We start from the raw sequence: 19011 nt of genomic DNA on the forward strand, positions 1-19011 counted from the left end.
TTCTCTCACTCATATCTACTTATTCTCATTTTAAACTATTATTCACCATGCTTTATTCATTTTTTATTTATAAGAAAAATTACTATTTCATATTTCATTATTTTATAGCTTAAATTTTGGCATTGTATATTAAATAATATCTTATGTATTTTTCAAAAAATGGAAAACTATTTTCAAATATGATTTATCACTGTTCTTGTAAAATTATTTCATTTAAAAGGAAAAATGCTAAAAGAAGAATAGATGAAAAATTACAAAAATAAAAAACGAAAAAAGAGATCAAATTATAAAAATAAAATAAAAGTATAGTTTTTAAGAGAAATAAAAAAATATAAATAGGTAAATGAAGATGAATTAAAAATAATTAGTGATCCCACACTTTTTCTTTTTTATCCTTTTCTCTTTTCTCCTCAAACAAAATCACTCACATGTGTATTCTCATTTTTTTGTCATCTCTCCCCTATTTTTCTTTCTTAGCTCAACCAGAGACCTTATAAAAAAATATTTATCATATACCAACTTTTTCTTCCCTAACTTTTAACCTATTTTATTTGTTGAGAGAAAAAAAAATGTGCGAAACAGTTTGTAATTAAATAACAATATTGAATTATTTTATATATTTTTAGTGCATAACTTATTTTCTCTTTAAACTTTCAGGTTATAATACATAGAAATTAAAGTTTGTGCAAAAAAAAAAAAAAATACTATGGTTACGTTTTTTCTTAAATTTTGTTGTTAGATGAATACTCTGACATGCTTAATTTTTTTTTTAGAATAAATAGAAAGAATCTTAAAATAAGTTTTTGATTATAGTAAAAAGTAAATTATAATAGGCTAATCTGAATGCAGTTTAAGAAATTGTTGAACAATTATGTTGGAGGCAAGAATTTTGCACCAAAGAAGAAAAACCCTATTTCATTGCAACTTCTCCAAACATAGGAAAAATGCATCAGTTTACAGTGATCACAGAATAAAAAATGACGGTTGAGAGTTACTACTGCAAACTTCAAACCCCAACGTTGAGGTTAGAATAGATCTACTCTTAGATATTAAACCATAAAAATCTAAAATAAATGATTTGCTAAAAGAGGACACAAAAGCAAAATCTAACCATGGTGATTCTGTGGTGAGAAATCAGAATCTCACTCTTGGTTTCCCAAGGTAGCCTTTTCCCTCCTATACATAAAAAGGATCAGATATCAGCATTCACATTCACATGATTTTCTCCATTGTTGTTTTTCTTACCAAGTTTAAAACATCCTTTCTCATTCACCATTTCCATTAACCTGATAAAACATTCAAAATCATTTACATCAACTACTTCCACGTACTTCGTTTGTATTCTTTTGTTATGATCACGACCAACCTTGTTTGCAACTGCACCATGAAACCATCCCCTAAGATCCTAATTGGTTACAAGAATTCATGGTTTGCAAGATGCCACCATACTCTAACCATGTCTACGTCCAATAAATCCACCACTTGTGGCCTCAATCTTCATCTCATCACCATGCAGAGCCCTTTTCACGCGCGGGAATTTGGACGCATAATGCATGGTAGCCAACAAGTTTTCGGGCTACCCTCTTCGAGTTTTGGCCAATCAAGTTTCATCGGTTTAAGCACAACAAGAATCTCAAAACGGGGTGTGTCTTCCATTGCCGGAATAGACTTAAAATTCAAGTCTCGTGACTTCTCAAACTCCGTGGAGACATATGAGAACGGTAATGGTAAAATGGTTTGCCTAAAGGGTGGCATGAATGTGAAGCCAAATGTGGGGGAAAGGGTTGACAATGACGAGGATAGTGTTGAAGGAGAGGAAGTGTCTGGTTTAGAAGTTGGCGAGAAAAATGAGAAGAGTGAGGATGTAGAAGAGGGTGAGAAGGCAGAGGAAGAGGAGACTGAGGTGGAGAAAGAGGCATGGCAGTTATTGCAAGAGGCACTTGTGACCTACTGTGACCACCCTGTGGGGACGGTGGCAGCGAATGATTCGGATGATCAACAACCTTTGAATTATGATCAGGTTTTTATAAGGGATTTTATCCCTTCGGCTCTTGCTTTCTTGCTCAAGGGAGAAAAGGAGATTGTCAAGAACTTTCTCCTTAACACCTTGCAACTCCAGGTAATGTACCTACATACACATGCATGGACAAAAATGTGATGCTAGTACTTGTTTGTTATCATGTCATGATTCCTTTCTCTCCATTGATGTTTAATATGCTGCATCCTTCTCCCTGTTCATTTGCAAGAGTTGGGAGAAAACAGTGGACTGCTATAGCCCAGGGCAGGGCCTGATGCCTGCTAGTTTCAAAGTTAAAACTAAGAAACTCGATGAAGGAAAAACTGAAGAAGTTTTAGATCCTGATTTTGGGGAATCAGCTATAGGCCGTGTTGCTCCTGTAGATTCAGGTTAGTTTTTTCTGTTCTTTACGACGTGCCTGCTGCAATAGGGTAATTCTTTGGGAGATTGCTTGTACATGCATTGTAAACAACAGCGATTTCTCAGAATATCATTTGAGTAACATAACAAAATGACTCGTTTCTTTGTTTGGTTTCCTGGTAGGATTGTGGTGGATCATCCTGCTGCGGGCTTATGGGAAGATTACTGGGGAATACGGCTTGCAAGAAAGGTTGGATGTTCAAACGGGCCTAAGAATGATCCTTCATCTGTGCTTAACGGATGGCTTTGACATGTTTCCTTCTCTGTTAGTAACTGATGGATCTTGCATGATAGACAGGAGGATGGGTATTCATGGCCACCCCCTTGAGATTCAGGTGAGTTAATAAGCAATGTTTGCATTCTTGTGTTTCATATTAGGTGTTATAAGGATTTGGAAATATTGTGTTCTTTGCCCTAGTCTGTTATAGCTACTCCTACTTTTCAACATTAATGTATCTGGGTTGAACTTGAGATGAGAAACTGGATTCAGAATTTTGTGTCTTCTCTTAGAACCTCTCTTTTTGGTGGAACTTATGTGGTAAGTTTTTGCTTTGCAGGCCTTGTTTTACTCAGCTCTTCGCTCTGCCCGTGAGATGCTAGCTGCAGATGAAAATTCCAAGAATATGATCGGAGAAATTAACAATAGACTCAGTGCACTACAATTTCACATCAGAGAATACTATTGGTTGGACATGCAAAAGATGAATGAGATATACAGGTACAAAACAGAAGAGTACTCATTGGATGCCACAAACAAGTTCAACATCTATCCAGATCAAATCCCTTTGTGGCTAATTGATTGGGTTCCAGAGGAAGGAGGATATCTGCTAGGGAATCTGCAGCCAGCTCATATGGATTTCAGGTTTTTCATGCTTGGAAATCTTTGGTCAATCGTTTCCGCTTTGGGCACCCCAAAACAGAATAATGCTATTTTGAATCTGATAGAAGCAAATTGGGGTGATCTCGTGGGGGAAATGCCTCTTAAGATATGTTATCCTGCCTTGGAGCATCATGAATGGCGAATAATTACAGGCTGTGACCCCAAGAATACGTATAAATTTTTCCCTTGATAAAAGAAAATACATGAAAGAATGTATAGTGTTTGTATTATTGCCTCTAAGGTGTACATCTCAAGTCTTAACTAAAAACACCATGCTTAATTTATGCAGCCCTTGGTCATATCATAACGGTGGGTCCTGGCCAACCCTTCTGTGGCAGGTAAATTTATTTCCATATTGAAAACAACTTTGTTTTAATTAAGGAAAGTTGTGAAAATGTTTTTGTCCATCTTCACAACTAAACTTTGCTTATACTGATGTGTTTGCTAATGCATCATGTCTTCAGTTCACACTTGCATGCATGAAAATGAATAGAACTGAACTAGCGGAGAAAGCAGTTGCTTTGGCTGAGAAAAGGCTGCCACGTGATTCTTGGCCAGAATATTATGACACACGCTCAGCAAGATTTATTGGCAAACAAGCCCGGCTTTATCAAACTTGGACTTTAGCTGGGTTCCTTGCATCTAAGATGCTTTTGAAGAATCCTAAATTGGCCTCCTTGTTAAGCTGGGATGAGGATTTTGAGATCCTTGAGACTTGTGTTTGTTTGCTTAACAAGAGTGGCAGAGCCAAATGCTCTCGTGACGCTGCCAAATCTCAGATTCTCGTGTGATGAGAGGCCTTTTTTTATTCAGTAAAAGGTCTAGGGTATGGTATGAGTTTTATAGGAAATAGTAAAAATTATATTGGTTGTGAATATGATAAATATGGCTTTCCTTTGGTGAGAAACGGGGATTCTCACTTATCTGTATATATGTAAACATGTACACACTGAATTTTCTCATTATAAAATGCTCCTCGGGAGCACTATTAGCTTTGCTTACTTTTACTTTTTTTTCTTTTATCATTTGCTCTTGTAAAAACCAAAACCTTATAACATGTGTTCCTCATTTCAAAGATACGAAACTTGCCAGTTGTGTCAACTGATCTTTGCAATGTAAAAAGATGCTCCCCAGTTTCAGAAAACACACAGCCAATGATCAGAATACGAGAACAAAAGACATCTCAAACTGCGAGATGCAAATATCAAAAAATAATACTAACATTCCAAATATTCAGTCCATGAAATACCAAACTAAATCATGACAGATTCTCTTTTTAACAGTTATGTTATGACTAGTTACCAATTTGTATTGAAAGGCTTTTCTGTATTAAACATCTTGTTATTGCCTGGTACCACTGATTACGTTTAGTCGATTTGGAATTAAAGAGAGGGAATCTCAATCCAATTACTAGAGGTGGTAAACTCAGAATGAAGTTTGAATTCCAAAGAAGATATCAATCAAAGAATTCAACCTTTAGCAGCTAATATGTTTTCAATGAATAATGTACATCCCAACCACACAACATATGTAAGCAAATCATTAAACAGAAGCATGAAAACATTAGAAACATGCCGAGTTGCCAAAGGAAAGGCATCGCTCATGTTAAATGAATAAATAAAATTGGTTACCTCTTATTTGCTGTCTACATTATTCAGTTAAAAAAAGTATAACCTTTAGAAAAGGGTCTACATAGTAGATGCTGTGTAAAACTAAATTTCCGAACTTCAAAGAAGTCCTCTTCTTCTCTTGTAGTCACTGATAGTTAATGTAAGTGCATGCCTACTCCCATCATTCTCAGAAACCCGGCACCCAACAGTTGCTTCTATTTTTTGTTTCCTTGACAGAAATCCATTTTTGAGTCCCTGTGGTCCACCAAAATTCTTGAGTTCAGACAGAGAGATAGGCAAGTCGAAATCATGCAGCATGTTTAATTCTGTTCCACCATCCACAGGAGCATTGGTATCAATCAACTTTCCTTCTTCAGCAGCTGCTTGCAATGCCAATTCTGTTACTTCAACACCAACCTTTGTTGTCACAGCTTCTTCTTCTTTCTCTTCCCCCTTACTAACTTCACCATCCTTTTCTCCTTTATCTTCATTCTTTTCAGTATCTTTACCGTAGTAATTCCTCGATCTTGTCCACCTCCTCGAAAAGGGATCATAGCCTTCCTCACCAGCTTTCAAATTTGCATTCAACTGTTTATGTTCAGACAAGTTCTTGAAGTTCGCAACCTTGTTCTTCCTGTTCATCTCGGCCAGCCTCAAAGCCTTGGTATCATTCTCCCGGGATTTACGAGATGCTTCCAAATCCGCGAGCTTTCTCAAGATCCTATCCATCTCTGCTTCATCATTCTTACATTTTGCAACCTCCAACAGATTCTTCAAACGATCCTTCTCCACTGCAATGTTAAGTGGCCTAGACGTGGCTGATTTTTTCTCCTCTAGCATCTGCTTCACAGTGGCAGCTGAATAAACATACGCGCTAGTTCGTCTTATGGCCTCCTTCTTCTCCAACACACTCATCTTACTCGGCAGTTGGCCGCCAGTTCTTTCAACTTCTCTAACCCAATGTCTGAACTCTCTCTCCAAGGGTGCAGAATCTGAAATTACAGCCACCTGAAACTTTTTAGCAGAGTTCTCACTGCCCCACACACAAACTAGATACTTGTGAGTGACTCTATTCTCTACCTTATAATGCTTATTTGGGTCACCTCCATCTACTCTCTGTACTACGCAGAGTCTGTAAACAGGTCCACTTTCTGACTTTCCTATGCCAATTCTCACGAAACATCCAACAATTAACTCCTCAAAAAATGGTTCATTTAACCACTTCACAAGCTTTGACCTCCTAATGGTGATTTCCCTTATGTTCTCAAATGTTGGCATCTTTGACTCATGAATGTTCTTGTCATCATCACTGTCACCCAATCCACCATCATCAGATGAGTCTCTTTCACTGTCAGACCGAATAGCACTCTCACTCTGACTAGAGCTACTTGGACTTGCCGTGACCCCAGGTTTCTGCTTGCTACTTGAGCCTGATCCTGAAGCCTTTCCCAATTTATCGTGAGGTTCTAAGATTTGTTGCTTCATCCTTTTGGCGCGCAATTCACTTAGAACATCTCCCTTGGAAGCCGTCCTCGCAGCATGTCTAGCCGAGGAACGAACCTTGGCAGATGATGGGTGATGAGATGAATTTGCTGCAGAACTAGTCTTTGCACTTGCATTTTTGTTTTCCCTCTTCAATCTCATTTTCTCTTTGATTTCCTTGTCACATTTTTTGGTTGCTCTATCAGACAAAATCATCTCCCTTTCAAGTTCTGTCATATTTGCGAGCTTTTGTTTGTCGTCTTCGTTCTTGTAGAGATCACTGCCAATGTCAGATTCTTCACTGCTGCCACCATCTCTATCGGGAACTCCATCCTCCAAGTCACCCCCACCATGCTCATTGCGAATACTATTATTACCACTTCTTCTGCTGACGTCTAATCTCTTCTTCAGCGGAACATGGGATGAATACCTCTGAGGTTTCTTGTTTGCACCCTCATCAGAGTCTTCTTCTCTAGAATTACTTCCACCATCAGAGAATGCCGCACCACCCTCACGTTTGGATTTGGAGTTCCGAGGCTTGTGCCGCTTTCTCACCGGAGAACTAGTCCTTCCAGCTGCCTCAAGCAGCATGTTTTCCAAGTCTGCCATCCTCTCTTATGTGTTGATATATATATGCAGTCTTCTTGAGTGATGTTAATATTCCGACTGAGTCACAACTCAGAACCCAAAAGCCAAAATGGAAATTTTACGATGAGATCATATGCATTATAGTTAACAATAAACTTAGACTTTCTGGGTGACAGTGCTCAACTCACTCATCTTTATAGGCCACAATATGTAATGTAACGCATGCATAGAGTCAAAGTTACAAAAATAATAATAAGCCAGAAAAGATAAAAGACCAAATGAACACCTGATGAGAGGAAAATGTGAGAGGGAACAACAACACCAGCAAGAACTGCTCCTGTTTCTACAAGTTATTTCAGAGGTCCTCCTGAGATCACTGGATGCCTTTTGCTGTGTTTTAGTCCTCTACTCACAAATTATATTCTTGTAACAAATTATTGCGAATTTTACAGCTCCAAATTTATAGAAACTAACTCCTATAAATATGTATCACTTGCGTATATGATGCTTGACTCGTTCAATATAAACAATTTTGGTTATATATTGTTGTTGCCATTGGCATGTACATATTGATTCTAAATAGTCAACGTTGTTTCTGCATATTTCAAGCGCTGCATTGTACCTTGGACAAATAAAACTATTTTCTCACAAATCCACTTAGATTAGCGTGAACAATGAGGATTTAATACATATATTTTATATTATGAAATATAATGGTGCATTAGTAATAGTTGTTTTATTGTGACCAATAGCCCTTTCCAATTATCTCATTCACAAACATAATTATATCCTTGATTTCAATTTTAAACTTTGTTCCACTCATCGGTAAAGAAAGGTACTGCAAATATCTGATAGAGATCCCTGATACAGTATTACTTTTATGTCAACCACAACAAATACGCAGAAACCATAAGTTGGTCCACATGTGGATAATGTTTGGCTAAATTTATATTCAAATTAAATGTTGAGATATACGTGTTAATGTTACGTTGGCAACCTTTAAACGAACTTACCTAAAATTGTGTTTCACTTGACGAGATATTCTCCAAATACACGAGGCGTGGCCGTGGAAAATTCATACCAAACATCAATTTAGAATAACATCAATTGAATTCGTATGGAGTTTCTAATGAAATAAATAGAATGAGTATAAAAAAATAGTGTATAAATACATTGATATATAGTTTTTAAGTAGAAAGTGTATCATAATATTTTATAGATAGATTCTTTGTGGCCGTTGATGTTATAATCGACGATTCAGAGAGCTATATGTATTCGAGATTATTTAACAGAAATTACAAATTTACTATCCAACTCTCATTTCTTTTTAGGGAATTGTGGGGTTATTATAACTTTTATTTAAAATTTAAACTACGTTACAAGTTATGTAAGCAATGGAATATTTAATGTTCAATCAATATATATTTTATGATTTGTTTTAAGGTCAACTCTTTTGATAAATTAGAATTTCAAATCAAAGGTATTAGATAATTATAAAACAAAAGTAAATTAGATAGCATAAATATTTTGAACCAAATTTGAAACTGATCAGATAATTTTGTAGCGTGGGGGTTTGAGTGACGTATACTGTTTGTTGGCCATTACCTTACTCTTTTTCATAGTTCTGGTATGCTGCTCACGTTCTTTATATGACTCCTATTTCTTTAGGCTAAAAAACCACACTTCATCATATTAGCTGAGATATCTCAAATCATGAGTTTTTTTTTTCAATTAAAATTCAATTCTTCTCCTTAAATAATTACGGAAACACACCAACATCAATTCTTAATTCAAAACCTCATTGGAAAGAGACCCAAGGGTTTCGTTTTCATGTCATAATTTCGAGTAGGGTATGTCCATATCCTAGGGCGTGAACTATAAGCTACAAATATTAGCTGTGAAAACAAACAAATAGAAGAAACAAAAACCCTAATATTCCATAAGCACAAAATAGTCATACATCTATGAAATCGGAATACGAAACAGTTTGTTGTTTCCTCCAAACCCATAACAATACTAGTATTATGCTATGAATCATAAAATAAAACTTAATAATGATAGTGAGTAACATTTTGGATTCATTGATAGTAACCAGCGGGAGAGAAGGTTGTTGAGAATGAATCAGACCTCTTTGACTTGCACAGCCGCGGCAGGGTCCTCCACGCGCTTACTCTCCTGAGGCTCCTCCTCAATCTCGAAGGCGGAGACGGGAAAAGACCGATATAGCCCTGCGGGGGTTTTAAAGGTGATTTTGCCTGTGGGAGGGTCATCGACGTAGATGTCACTGAGCGTGATCCAGAGCAAGAGCTCCTTCGTCTTCACGCCGGTGAGCTTCGAGATCCTTCCTTGTTCCACATGAGCAGTGACCTCGGGCGCGTAGGAGACAAGTTTACCGATTTTTTCGAACTTGTGAGTGTAGCTCTTCTTCTGTTTGAGCCAGACGAAGCCGGTTTGTCTGTCGTAACCGCACTCCTCTATGTCTTTGAGGGGCAAGAGACCGTTGGGGAGGGCGATTTCCTTGAGAAGCTCTTTCGACTTCACTTGGCAGATTTCGTCCCCGTGGTACACCTCCGATCTGATCTTGATATCTTCTGCTACCAGAGACATGGTGACGACGGCGACGGCGACGAATGCTTTGAGCTCTTTTGGGCTATTCAAGACACACAGAGATATGGGTAGTGTTCTTCACCTGTCTGTTGAGATAGAAGACCCTCTCTTCTGTCATATATAGCTCTCTACCTCTCACATTAACCTTTCATCTCCCCAAAATTTCAATCTCTGCCCCTCTCTCCCCCATAATTTAATTAAAATAACATTATCTTTATCATCATAAAAAATAATTAATTTAGCAATAAATTAAAAATAAGTGATATTTCATTGCAATTAATAATATAAACAAATTTAGTTTTTTTTATAAAATATTAAAGCTAGAGAAATATAAATAAATAAAAAACTTGTGGTTTTGAGATGTTGATTGGTGTCATTTTTAGAAAGATATCAATTCTGTCTTTCTTAATCGATATACTTATTGCTGTACTAAAAAGAGAAATTCACCTTTATATATTTTTTATTAGAGATATTAATTTCACTCATGGAAAAAAATAATAATCATATCCTAAATAAATGTGAAAGTGAGAAAGTGACTTAGGTTGTTTATAGTGGACAAATAAATGAGCACCATTAAAAATATTAACCCAAATGGTTTGAAAGAATGAAGGTAAAACTGTGTTATCAATCTTACAAGTGTACTTGTTGGTAAAAAGTTTATTGTTTAATTAATATGAATCCGTGATAAAGGGTTGATAATAATACAAGGATAAGATAAGATTTGATGAATTATAATAGGTTTATAGTCCTAATTACTAAATAAAATGTGTTATTAATTAAAATTGAGATTTATTGTAATTGTTTGATGTTGTTGGTGATTGGTAACAGTTGAAAATTGATGGCATAATAAAGAGGGTAGAAGTGAGGTTGAGAGAAATGGTTTGGAAAAAATATAGTTGGGAAGGTGACCGGTATAATCATTCTCACCGACATCTTCAACAACTTTCTTTTTTCTTTTCTTTTTTTTCTTTTTTTTTCTTTCCCCCTAAGGAACAACCTACACACGCTTTAAGTAAATAAATTACTCTTTTATTACTTTTATTAAATTCTAAAACTAAAATTATAACTTGTTCTTTCTGTACAAATTAGACTAATTAACCGTAATAAAGGACTATTTAGATTATTAAGGCAAAAACCAACCACTGATTGCTTCTCGCGTTCTTTCTTCTATTTTGGATCGACTTCAATACCTTCACGTTTCAGTAACTAAATTAATCGTCAACACTTTTAATACTAACAAAACTATATAAAAAAAAAAACTTGTAATTAAGAATCATTAATCTGTTTCACAATTGTATCATCAACTTTAATATATTCAATATTTTTCTTTTAACTAAAAAATTGATACTAACTAGGTTAGTGAAATGAAACGGAGGAAAAATGAATCAGAATATCAAATTTAATATTTTAAAATATAACTTAATTGAATGTTTTAAAAATATAAAGACCAAATTAATGAAAGAGTACATTCACCACTTTTTTTTTATCACATTTTATTTAATTAAATTGTTATTTTCTTTTATTTGGAAATTTTTTAATTTTATTGTGGGTACGTAATATTTTCTTTCCTCATACGAGTTTCTTGTGTTGTTTTTAAACACTTTTCTATTCCGAGAAATCAAATTGTGATTTGTATTAGTCTTTTACGTTAATTCAGTTTTTTGATGCTTTATTTTAAATTTTAATCGTTTAAAAAAAATAGATTGGACCATTTGAGACTAAACAGTTTGATAAAAAAATCATTCTCCCAAATATGTTTTTTTTCACATTATACTTGAGAATTATTTAAATTAATAGATAAAATGACTTGTTCATGCATATTTGTTAAACGAATATTTATTAGTTTTTTTATAAAATCATTACTTTGTTTAAATAAATATCAAAATGGTTATAATTATAACATGAACCGTGAAGAAGAATCGTGATACATGCATTAAATTAATATTAAAAAAAGTGCCATTATTGGAAAAACCGGTGCAACGACATATGTTAAAATGTTAAACTATTTATTTGATTAAAAAACCGGAGTCGATTATAAAATATGACAAGTTTAATTAAGCACTTCTACACCTCACATTATGGGTTTTTTTTCATCTATAAATACTCAAACGAAATTAGGTGTTAGTTATAAAAGAATATTTTGTCAATTATTATTTAATTTGGTATTTCTATTTCTCAAACTTTTAATTTTTTTTTCCTCTAATTTAAGAATTAGTGAATATTATCCTTCCGATTGATGTAGTTATGTGGGTGGTGATAATTAAAAGACAACATTTTCAATAGTGACCATTTTTATTACTTGCGTTAATGTGGTGTACTTCAGAGTCTAAAAGCATAATGGATTAAAATATTTTGTTTTGATTTAAAAAACTGAAAAAAGTCATTCCCATATTAAAAAATCATTTAATATTTTACATTTTTATATCATAATTAACTTTATATTGCGCACTTTCCTATCGATTTTATCAACGAGTGTGACTGGTTGAATATGTAAGAATGAAAGAAAAATAAGGTAGAATAAAATGAAATAATATAAAATAAAAATAGACGTTTTTTTTTTTAACTATAGTCAATACTAAAACTTATACTTTCATAGATATTATTTAAATTTCCCATATCAGTCTTAGCAAATCTAAAAGCTAGAAAGGTATTAAATAATGAAAATGTATTATTTCATAGGCTTATATTCTATTTCATTTCATTTTGAATGATGAAAAAGGCTAATAAGAATTTTGAACTCCAGATAAGGAAATAAAAGAGCTTCTGGTTAATTTTTATTTATCATTTCTAGTAATATATAGAGACTAGATAAGGTAACTACTATTTTATTTGAATTTCTTAATATAATTAAATAGATGTATTAGATTTAAATGTAATTTTATAGCTGAATCAAGTGACTTTATTTGTTTGAAGAAAGTGATTTAAACAGAATGCAATACAATTGTACTTTCTCAACGCATGTAAGATGATGAAGATGATGATGATGACTTGGGTTTGTTAACTCCGAGTGAAAAATCAAGCAGGCTCACGCACATATCCGTATCTTCCAACTCATTCTCTGCCCGAAAGAGATCAGAAATCCACAAAGCTCTCGTATGAACCTCATTGTTGTCATGGATCTGCAACGTTTCAATCTTCTCCAATCCTCCACATTCCTCAACCCTTTTAGCAAAAATATTGCCGTTCTCATCCTTGTCAGCTTCTCCAACTGCCAAAATGTTCACCAGCCCTTCCAGACAAAGTGTCACCATCTTTGGGTCTGGACAGGTCAAGAGCTCACATACTGCCTCAATACAACCCACAGCCGCAAGGGACCTACGATAATAATGTTAGTAAAAATTATTAGATCGACTCTTATAAAAACACTTGCATTATAGTAAAAATTATAAGAATGACCTTATGAAAATGATGTAAGTGAATCCGTATTAAAATCTCACAGTAGGATCCTTGTAGATGAACTCATTATAATAATATGGAAAAGAGCAAAGATTTTGCAGCACCAAAAAAAGCATAATGAATATATCAAAGAGCACGTCAGGTATCGTCCTTGTACCTGACATTGTCATAAGATCCTTTAGAAGTGACATTGTAGATCGCGCAGACAGCCTCCCTCTTGACCTCAAACTCAGCAGTATGGAGAATTTGAACAAGAGGAGGAATAATATTGGCATCAAACACAGCCTGCAGAAATAATAAAATAACTAATTTTTCAAAGGTTTCACTATTTTTTATGTAAACAGATTTCCGTAAATTCTCATGATCACTTGTTATCTTATCACCTAATTCAAATGCATTCCAATCCAAAAAACATAATCACTTTCTCTCCATTCTTCACCCCTAAGGTGGACCTCGATTCTTTCTAGAAATGAAGTTTACAGAAAAATATTTCCGCTTTGTATTGAAACCTGCAAGAACTTCTTTGTATGAACTTCCAGTAAGAAACGGCAAGCATATAAAAAAAAAAGTTTTTCCGTCGTACAGTCATGGAGATGAAAACAATCTCCGAATAAATTACTTACTGTTATAAATTATCAAATACGGTAATTTAAATGACCAGGCAATACATTCTCAAGCACCCGATACTTGTAGCAAAAAATATTAAACACTACCGTGGGCCTATTTCAATATGATATTTCCTTAATAAATGGCTTGAACTAATGGTAACTCAACAATATATAGACTCAGAGATCCATTAGCCTTTCCTACCTGTATTTGAGCTCGAGTCCCAGCTGTGATATTTGCGATTGTCCAACAAGCTTCTTTAAAGATGGATTTTGTGTATTCACGCGTAAGAAGTTGGTGAAGACACGGAAGCAATTGGTTATCAATCAAAAACTGAAAATAAATTACTTAATTAGTAGCAATTGAATTAGAAGACGGTATATACAACGTTTATTTATTCAGAACACAGAAGATAAAAGATGAAGGGACCAGAAAAATGATATTGTCCCAATATTCAAATGACATGTTGATCCCACTATGTTCTACAACCTCTATAATGACAAAAATGTGTATGTAACAATTATATGATACCTTGCCCCACAACATAACAATTATGTGAAACATGGTCCTTCTACCTGTGCCTGAGCCTCATCACCAGCAGCAATATTTCCTAGAGCCTGAAGCGCAGGTATAATAACTGAATGCGATGGATGCCTGCTAAATGAAATTTAAATCATCTCAAAGTGCGATAGAAAAAGAAAATGGTACGCAGAAACATCATGAACTGACCCATATTTTTTTCTAGAAAATGAAAGTCACACAAAAGGTAGGAGATGATATATATAAGCTCAAAAAAAGCAGGGTGGCATACTGAAGAAGTTGCACAAGTCTTGGGCAAACTCCTAGTTCAACAATAGCTTGACTTTTGCCAATTTGACCTTCCGAAAGGTAAGCCAGAGCCCAGCATGTATCGGTTAAAACTTCCTCATCGGTCGCGTGGACGAGTTGTTGAAGAGCAGGTAAGGCAATCTTTACCTGACAATGATCAAGCCATTTCTCATTAATATAGTACTAATATACAACAGTATGCATGTTACGATAAAGACGAATGTACAAATTAATAGCAGTCATATATAACTATTTATACAAGATATTACACAGTTCTCAGTCTAACAAGGGAACTGGATTCAGTGTAGCAAAATTAGCATGCTTACACTCATATGTTCATTATATCTGTAAGCATTGAATGAAGATTACACCAACCAAATTTTAAATGTGTGCTTTAACGCCGATTAACTTAAATAAATCAAGAATCATCTGATTTCCATCTTACATGACATTTTCAAATTATTGAATGGTGAAAGCATGAAATTCAAATAAATCTCAGAAAATAAAAAATTACCTGTTCAAAGTTTACTGGAGGCATTCCAAGGAACAAAACAGATAAACACCACGTAGCATTTCTCAACATATACAATGTTGAATGTGGCTGCAACTGACATAATAATGGCTTGAGAGCACCATGGTTAAGAGCAAGATCCCTATGGTCTGGGGAATCAGCAACAATGTTCCCTAAAAGGCATACTGCCTGTTCAAGACATGGGAAACCAAACTCGATTATGTATTTTTTTGTTCCTTTTGAGGGTGGTGGTACAAATAATCAAGAGAAAGCAAATAAAAGTATTAATAAATACTTAGGAAAACGGTTATTTTGGAAAAACGCTTTGTACATGAAGAAAATAAAAACTACAATTCGTTGAAAAGAGAGGTTCAAATACTTGGGAAAAGGGATCAAACTGAGTCATTAACAGAGGAAATTGAAGAGTTTAGAAAGCAAACAGACGACTTGACCTCTTCTCTGGTATCCCCATCGGTACTAGAGAGAAGATTGACCAAGATTGGAATAACACCAAGTTCAACGACAGCACTTTTGTGTTGGGATGTTCCGGAAGCAAAATTAGATAAAATCCACAGAACTTCTATCTGCACAACACATGGAACGGAAGAATAACAATTTTGTGAATGAGGTCAAAACAGAAAATCTTAACAAGAGAATGGAAATCCAATGCATGCAGAAGCATACCTGCAATTGGGGTGCGTCGTCTCTTGACAATAACTCCACAAAGCGAGGGAGAATACCATTCTTAACGACCTCATCAACTGGAGGGGCCTGATCTGAACTAGAGACCCCCAATGAATGAATGCTATAAAATTAGTATCATATGATAGTGAAATATGAATTGATATATACCACCAAGTGTTAACATAGTTCTTAAGTGAGCAGTTGCCTCCAATTGCTTATGAGGGTACTCATCACATAAACGTTTCACTATCTCAGGAACAGCTTCCGACACCTAATGATTAAAGGGAAGAACTAAGTAGTTGCAGAAGAACTAATTAAATAAAAGACGTTGTAGGTGGTTCTAAAGATACCGTATCGCAGGAGTGTTTCTCTTCTCGTTTGTTGAGAAGAGTGGTTTGGCGTTTGATTTTTCTGATGCTCACGAGGTCTTCAACCCTCCTTCTCCTACTGTCTTCCGCGTTAATCCCAGTCTTGTAACTTTTCTTCCTCGCCTTCCAAGAAGAACCAGAACTAGAACCAGGTCGCAGAGACATTCTCCACTTCTTGCCTTTTCTTTCTTTCTTTCAAGAAGCAATCTGCGAGAGCGTGTGTTTGTGTGAGTTCAACCAAACTGAAAACTGTAAACTGAAAACAGAATGGCCTCGTTCTAGTTTAATCAACCCAACGTGCCATTTGTTTAAATTAGGATTTTTTAAATAATTATTAGTTTTATTTAATCGTCATTTAAATAATATTATAAAAAATAAATTATGATTACAAAAGTGAGACACCCACACTTTTTATTTATTTATTTGGTCTCTTGTTTCTTTTCCACCTCTCCAAACATCTTCCATTTCTCATATTTTTTGCATTATTCAAAACCCGAATATAAAATGAAGATTATGAAATTTTATAAGGAAATTTTAAACCTTCAACTCCAAAATTTTATTTCAAAACAAAGGTTTCTCTTGTATTTTAAATAAAGTAGCATTTTCATATCTTAATTATTTAAATTTTCACTTCTATTAAAATTATAATAATAAATTAATAATTTTCTTCATATATATAACAATTTATTTATTTATTTTATATTAAATTGTATTCTTTTAAGGATAAGGATATAACTTTTATGTTTTAACATGAAAAATTATAATTGAGTCACAGTATTATTATTTTTTACATTTTTAGTATATTGCAATTAAATTCTTCCAAAAAATTCTTCTAAAATATTTATTCAATTTAAAAAAAAGAATCTTCTTCATAATTTATTTTGTTTAAGTTTTAGTCTAATATGTTAATTATTAAATAAAATAAAGAAAGTAAATATAGCTTATTAAATATATAAAGTAAACTATTGTCTATTTAAAAATTAGAAATGTTATTCAAAGAGCTATAGTAAAAGGTAAAAAGAATAAGTGAAAATTTCTCAAATATAAATAAAATATTTAAGTATCTATCTGTCTATAAATATATATATATATATATATATATATTCATTTTTATTTGAGTATTCTTCATTTTTGACTTGAAACTTAATTTCCTAGCATGAATAACAACTTGCAAATTTTAAAATTTAAGATAATAACATTACTAATAAGTATAAATGTTTTAAATTATGGGGATAATATTAGTTATATTAAATACAAAATCTAAGCCTAAAAAAATAGAACATTTGAAAGAGTGGAGTCATAAGAGACTTAATGGGATATTAATTAGATTAGTTATGTTAATCATACTCACATGTATACTGAATTGCATATAATGGTAAGAAAAAGCTAAACTACAAAATAAAACTCGAGCTACTTCTTTCCTGTTAAGTTTCCATTAGAGCTTTTCAAAATAACAAAATCTTAAAATTACTTTCATTCCCCAAAGAAATTGGACGATAACACCAATCCCGGCAGAACCTTCAAAGCTTCAAAAAGTAAATAAAGAAATCGAGGGTTGTTGAGAATTTGGGGGAAACTTGATTTGGGGATTTTGAAAAGGATAGGGTTAGAGATGCGTTGGTGAATTGCATATAATCAATTGTCGACGAAGGAATTAAAGAAAAACTAGTGGCAGTGAAGTAAAGAGAGAAGTTACCTATAGGTAGTGTGAGAAAAGGAATCGTGAACTCCGCTTCGGAACTCAAAGAAGACGAAAGCCATATGAAGAACGCACTCGAACGCGTAGCTGCAGAGCCAGAGTCTGAGCGCCGTAGACGGTCGCTGGCGCAGCGTTGAGAGGAGGGCGTCGGCGGCCACGACGACGAAGGCGAGGTTCCAGACCTTCTCGAGGACCAACACCGTGCGGGAGTACCCGCACTCAGCGCCGTCGTCATCGTTGGATCGACGGTCGACACATTCGGAGAGGAAGAGATGGTGGCGGGAGGCGGCGACGCGAAGGGGAGAGTGCACACGGTGGTGCAGCGGAGCACGGGATCAGCGCTGGTCTTGTTCCATATTAGAGAGAGAAAGAAAGAAAATGAATTTGTAATTGGGCTTGGACTGGTGCGTTTGTTTTGTGGCAAATGCTCCCTGCACCGAACACTTTTTAACCTCCACCCAACAAAATTTTTAAAATTCCAAAAATGCCCTTTTTTCCGGAAATAAAAATCCGGAATTAAAAATAATATATTTCGGAAAAATATATCCGGAAGTGGTTATTGAGTTTCGGAAATAAAAATCCGGAAATAAAATTTAAAATTCTATTCCGGACAAAAAAATCCGAAATTGATAAATAATACATTCTGGAAAAAAAAATCTGGAAAAAAGATTATTATGTTTCGGAAATAAAAATTCGGAAACAAAAATGAAAAACTCATTCCAGATAAAAAAATCTGTAATATAAAATTTCGTTTCGGAAAAAAAAATCCAGAACACATATTTTGGAATCTTTTTCTAAGGATAGTTTCGTCTTTTCCGCTGAAATCGGGTGCAGTGATATGGTGCAGGAAGCAATTGCCTTGTTTTGTTTAACAAAAATGGGACGTGGCTAGTTTTTGTTAATAATTGAATGAAAAAGAGGGTTGATTCTCCCTACACCCAATTAATTCTGACTGCACCCAATTTTCGTAAGAAATGTCCATAACATCCTTAATAATCTATGCGAAATGACCCTAACATTCTTAATGAAGTGAAATTAGGTTACATGCACCTAACAACCAAGCATGGTGCACACTGTCCTTCATTGTTTCTTGTGGACATCTTCTTCCGGAAGCCTTACAAACACATGCACAGACTATGTTTAGCGTCGTTCAGGCAGCACTTTTGAGCCACTTCGACGGTGAAAGAGAGAGAAGGCACCAGAGAAGGAGACACGTCACAGAACGGTGAGTTTTTCGCGTTTTTTATGGGTTCCGAATATTTTTTTCCATAACTGTTTTAAGAGTTCTGAATATAAATATCTGTATGCACCGCAA

General features: G+C 34.5%; 4 protein-coding genes across 6 annotated transcripts; 1 reads left to right on the plus strand and 3 right to left on the minus strand.

Annotated features, from left to right (window-relative positions):
• The first annotated feature begins 1087 nt into the window (after positions 1-1087).
• On the plus strand, positions 1088-4317 carry LOC137814900 (alkaline/neutral invertase A, mitochondrial-like). The gene is made up of 6 exons (XM_068617837.1): positions 1088-2119; positions 2247-2406; positions 2561-2772; positions 2995-3488; positions 3607-3655; positions 3782-4317. The coding sequence occupies exons 1-6, from the start codon at positions 1352-1354 to the stop codon at positions 4106-4108; spliced, it is 2010 nt and encodes a 669-aa protein (XP_068473938.1). The 5' UTR covers positions 1088-1351; the 3' UTR covers positions 4109-4317.
• A 483-nt stretch (positions 4318-4800) lies between these two features.
• LOC137816250 (protein RTF1 homolog) lies at positions 4801-7018 on the minus strand. The gene has a single exon (XM_068619328.1). The coding sequence runs from the start codon at positions 7016-7018 to the stop codon at positions 5045-5047; it is 1974 nt and encodes a 657-aa protein (XP_068475429.1). The 3' UTR covers positions 4801-5044.
• A 1891-nt stretch (positions 7019-8909) lies between these two features.
• LOC137814901 (uncharacterized protein At5g01610-like) lies at positions 8910-9712 on the minus strand. The gene has a single exon (XM_068617838.1). The coding sequence runs from the start codon at positions 9602-9604 to the stop codon at positions 9119-9121; it is 486 nt and encodes a 161-aa protein (XP_068473939.1). The 5' UTR covers positions 9605-9712; the 3' UTR covers positions 8910-9118.
• A 2752-nt stretch (positions 9713-12464) lies between these two features.
• Positions 12465-18118, minus strand: LOC137814902 (importin subunit alpha-4-like). 3 transcript variants are annotated; one of them, XM_068617840.1, is made up of 11 exons: positions 17694-18118; positions 15980-16275; positions 15798-15900; positions 15630-15721; positions 15398-15529; positions 14949-15134; positions 14418-14581; positions 14182-14263; positions 13811-13939; positions 13158-13285; positions 12465-12919 (listed from the first exon to the last, which is right to left on the minus strand). In XM_068617840.1, exons 2-11 carry the CDS (start codon positions 16160-16162, stop codon positions 12556-12558), a joined length of 1563 nt encoding a protein of 520 aa, XP_068473941.1. In that variant the 5' UTR covers positions 16163-16275; positions 17694-18118; the 3' UTR covers positions 12465-12555. The 3 variants fall into 3 exon arrangements, with proteins under 3 accessions (XP_068473941.1, XP_068473942.1, XP_068473940.1); XM_068617841.1 differs by having other exon boundaries at positions 14182-14260; positions 15980-16204; positions 17694-18115; XM_068617839.1 differs by having other exon boundaries at positions 15980-16204; positions 17694-18115.
• Positions 18119-19011: the final 893 nt, after the last annotated feature.

This window comes from Phaseolus vulgaris, chromosome 1 (genome assembly GCF_000499845.2).
Source record: "Phaseolus vulgaris cultivar G19833 chromosome 1, P. vulgaris v2.0, whole genome shotgun sequence".
NCBI classification, from domain to species: domain Eukaryota; kingdom Viridiplantae; phylum Streptophyta; class Magnoliopsida; order Fabales; family Fabaceae; genus Phaseolus; species Phaseolus vulgaris.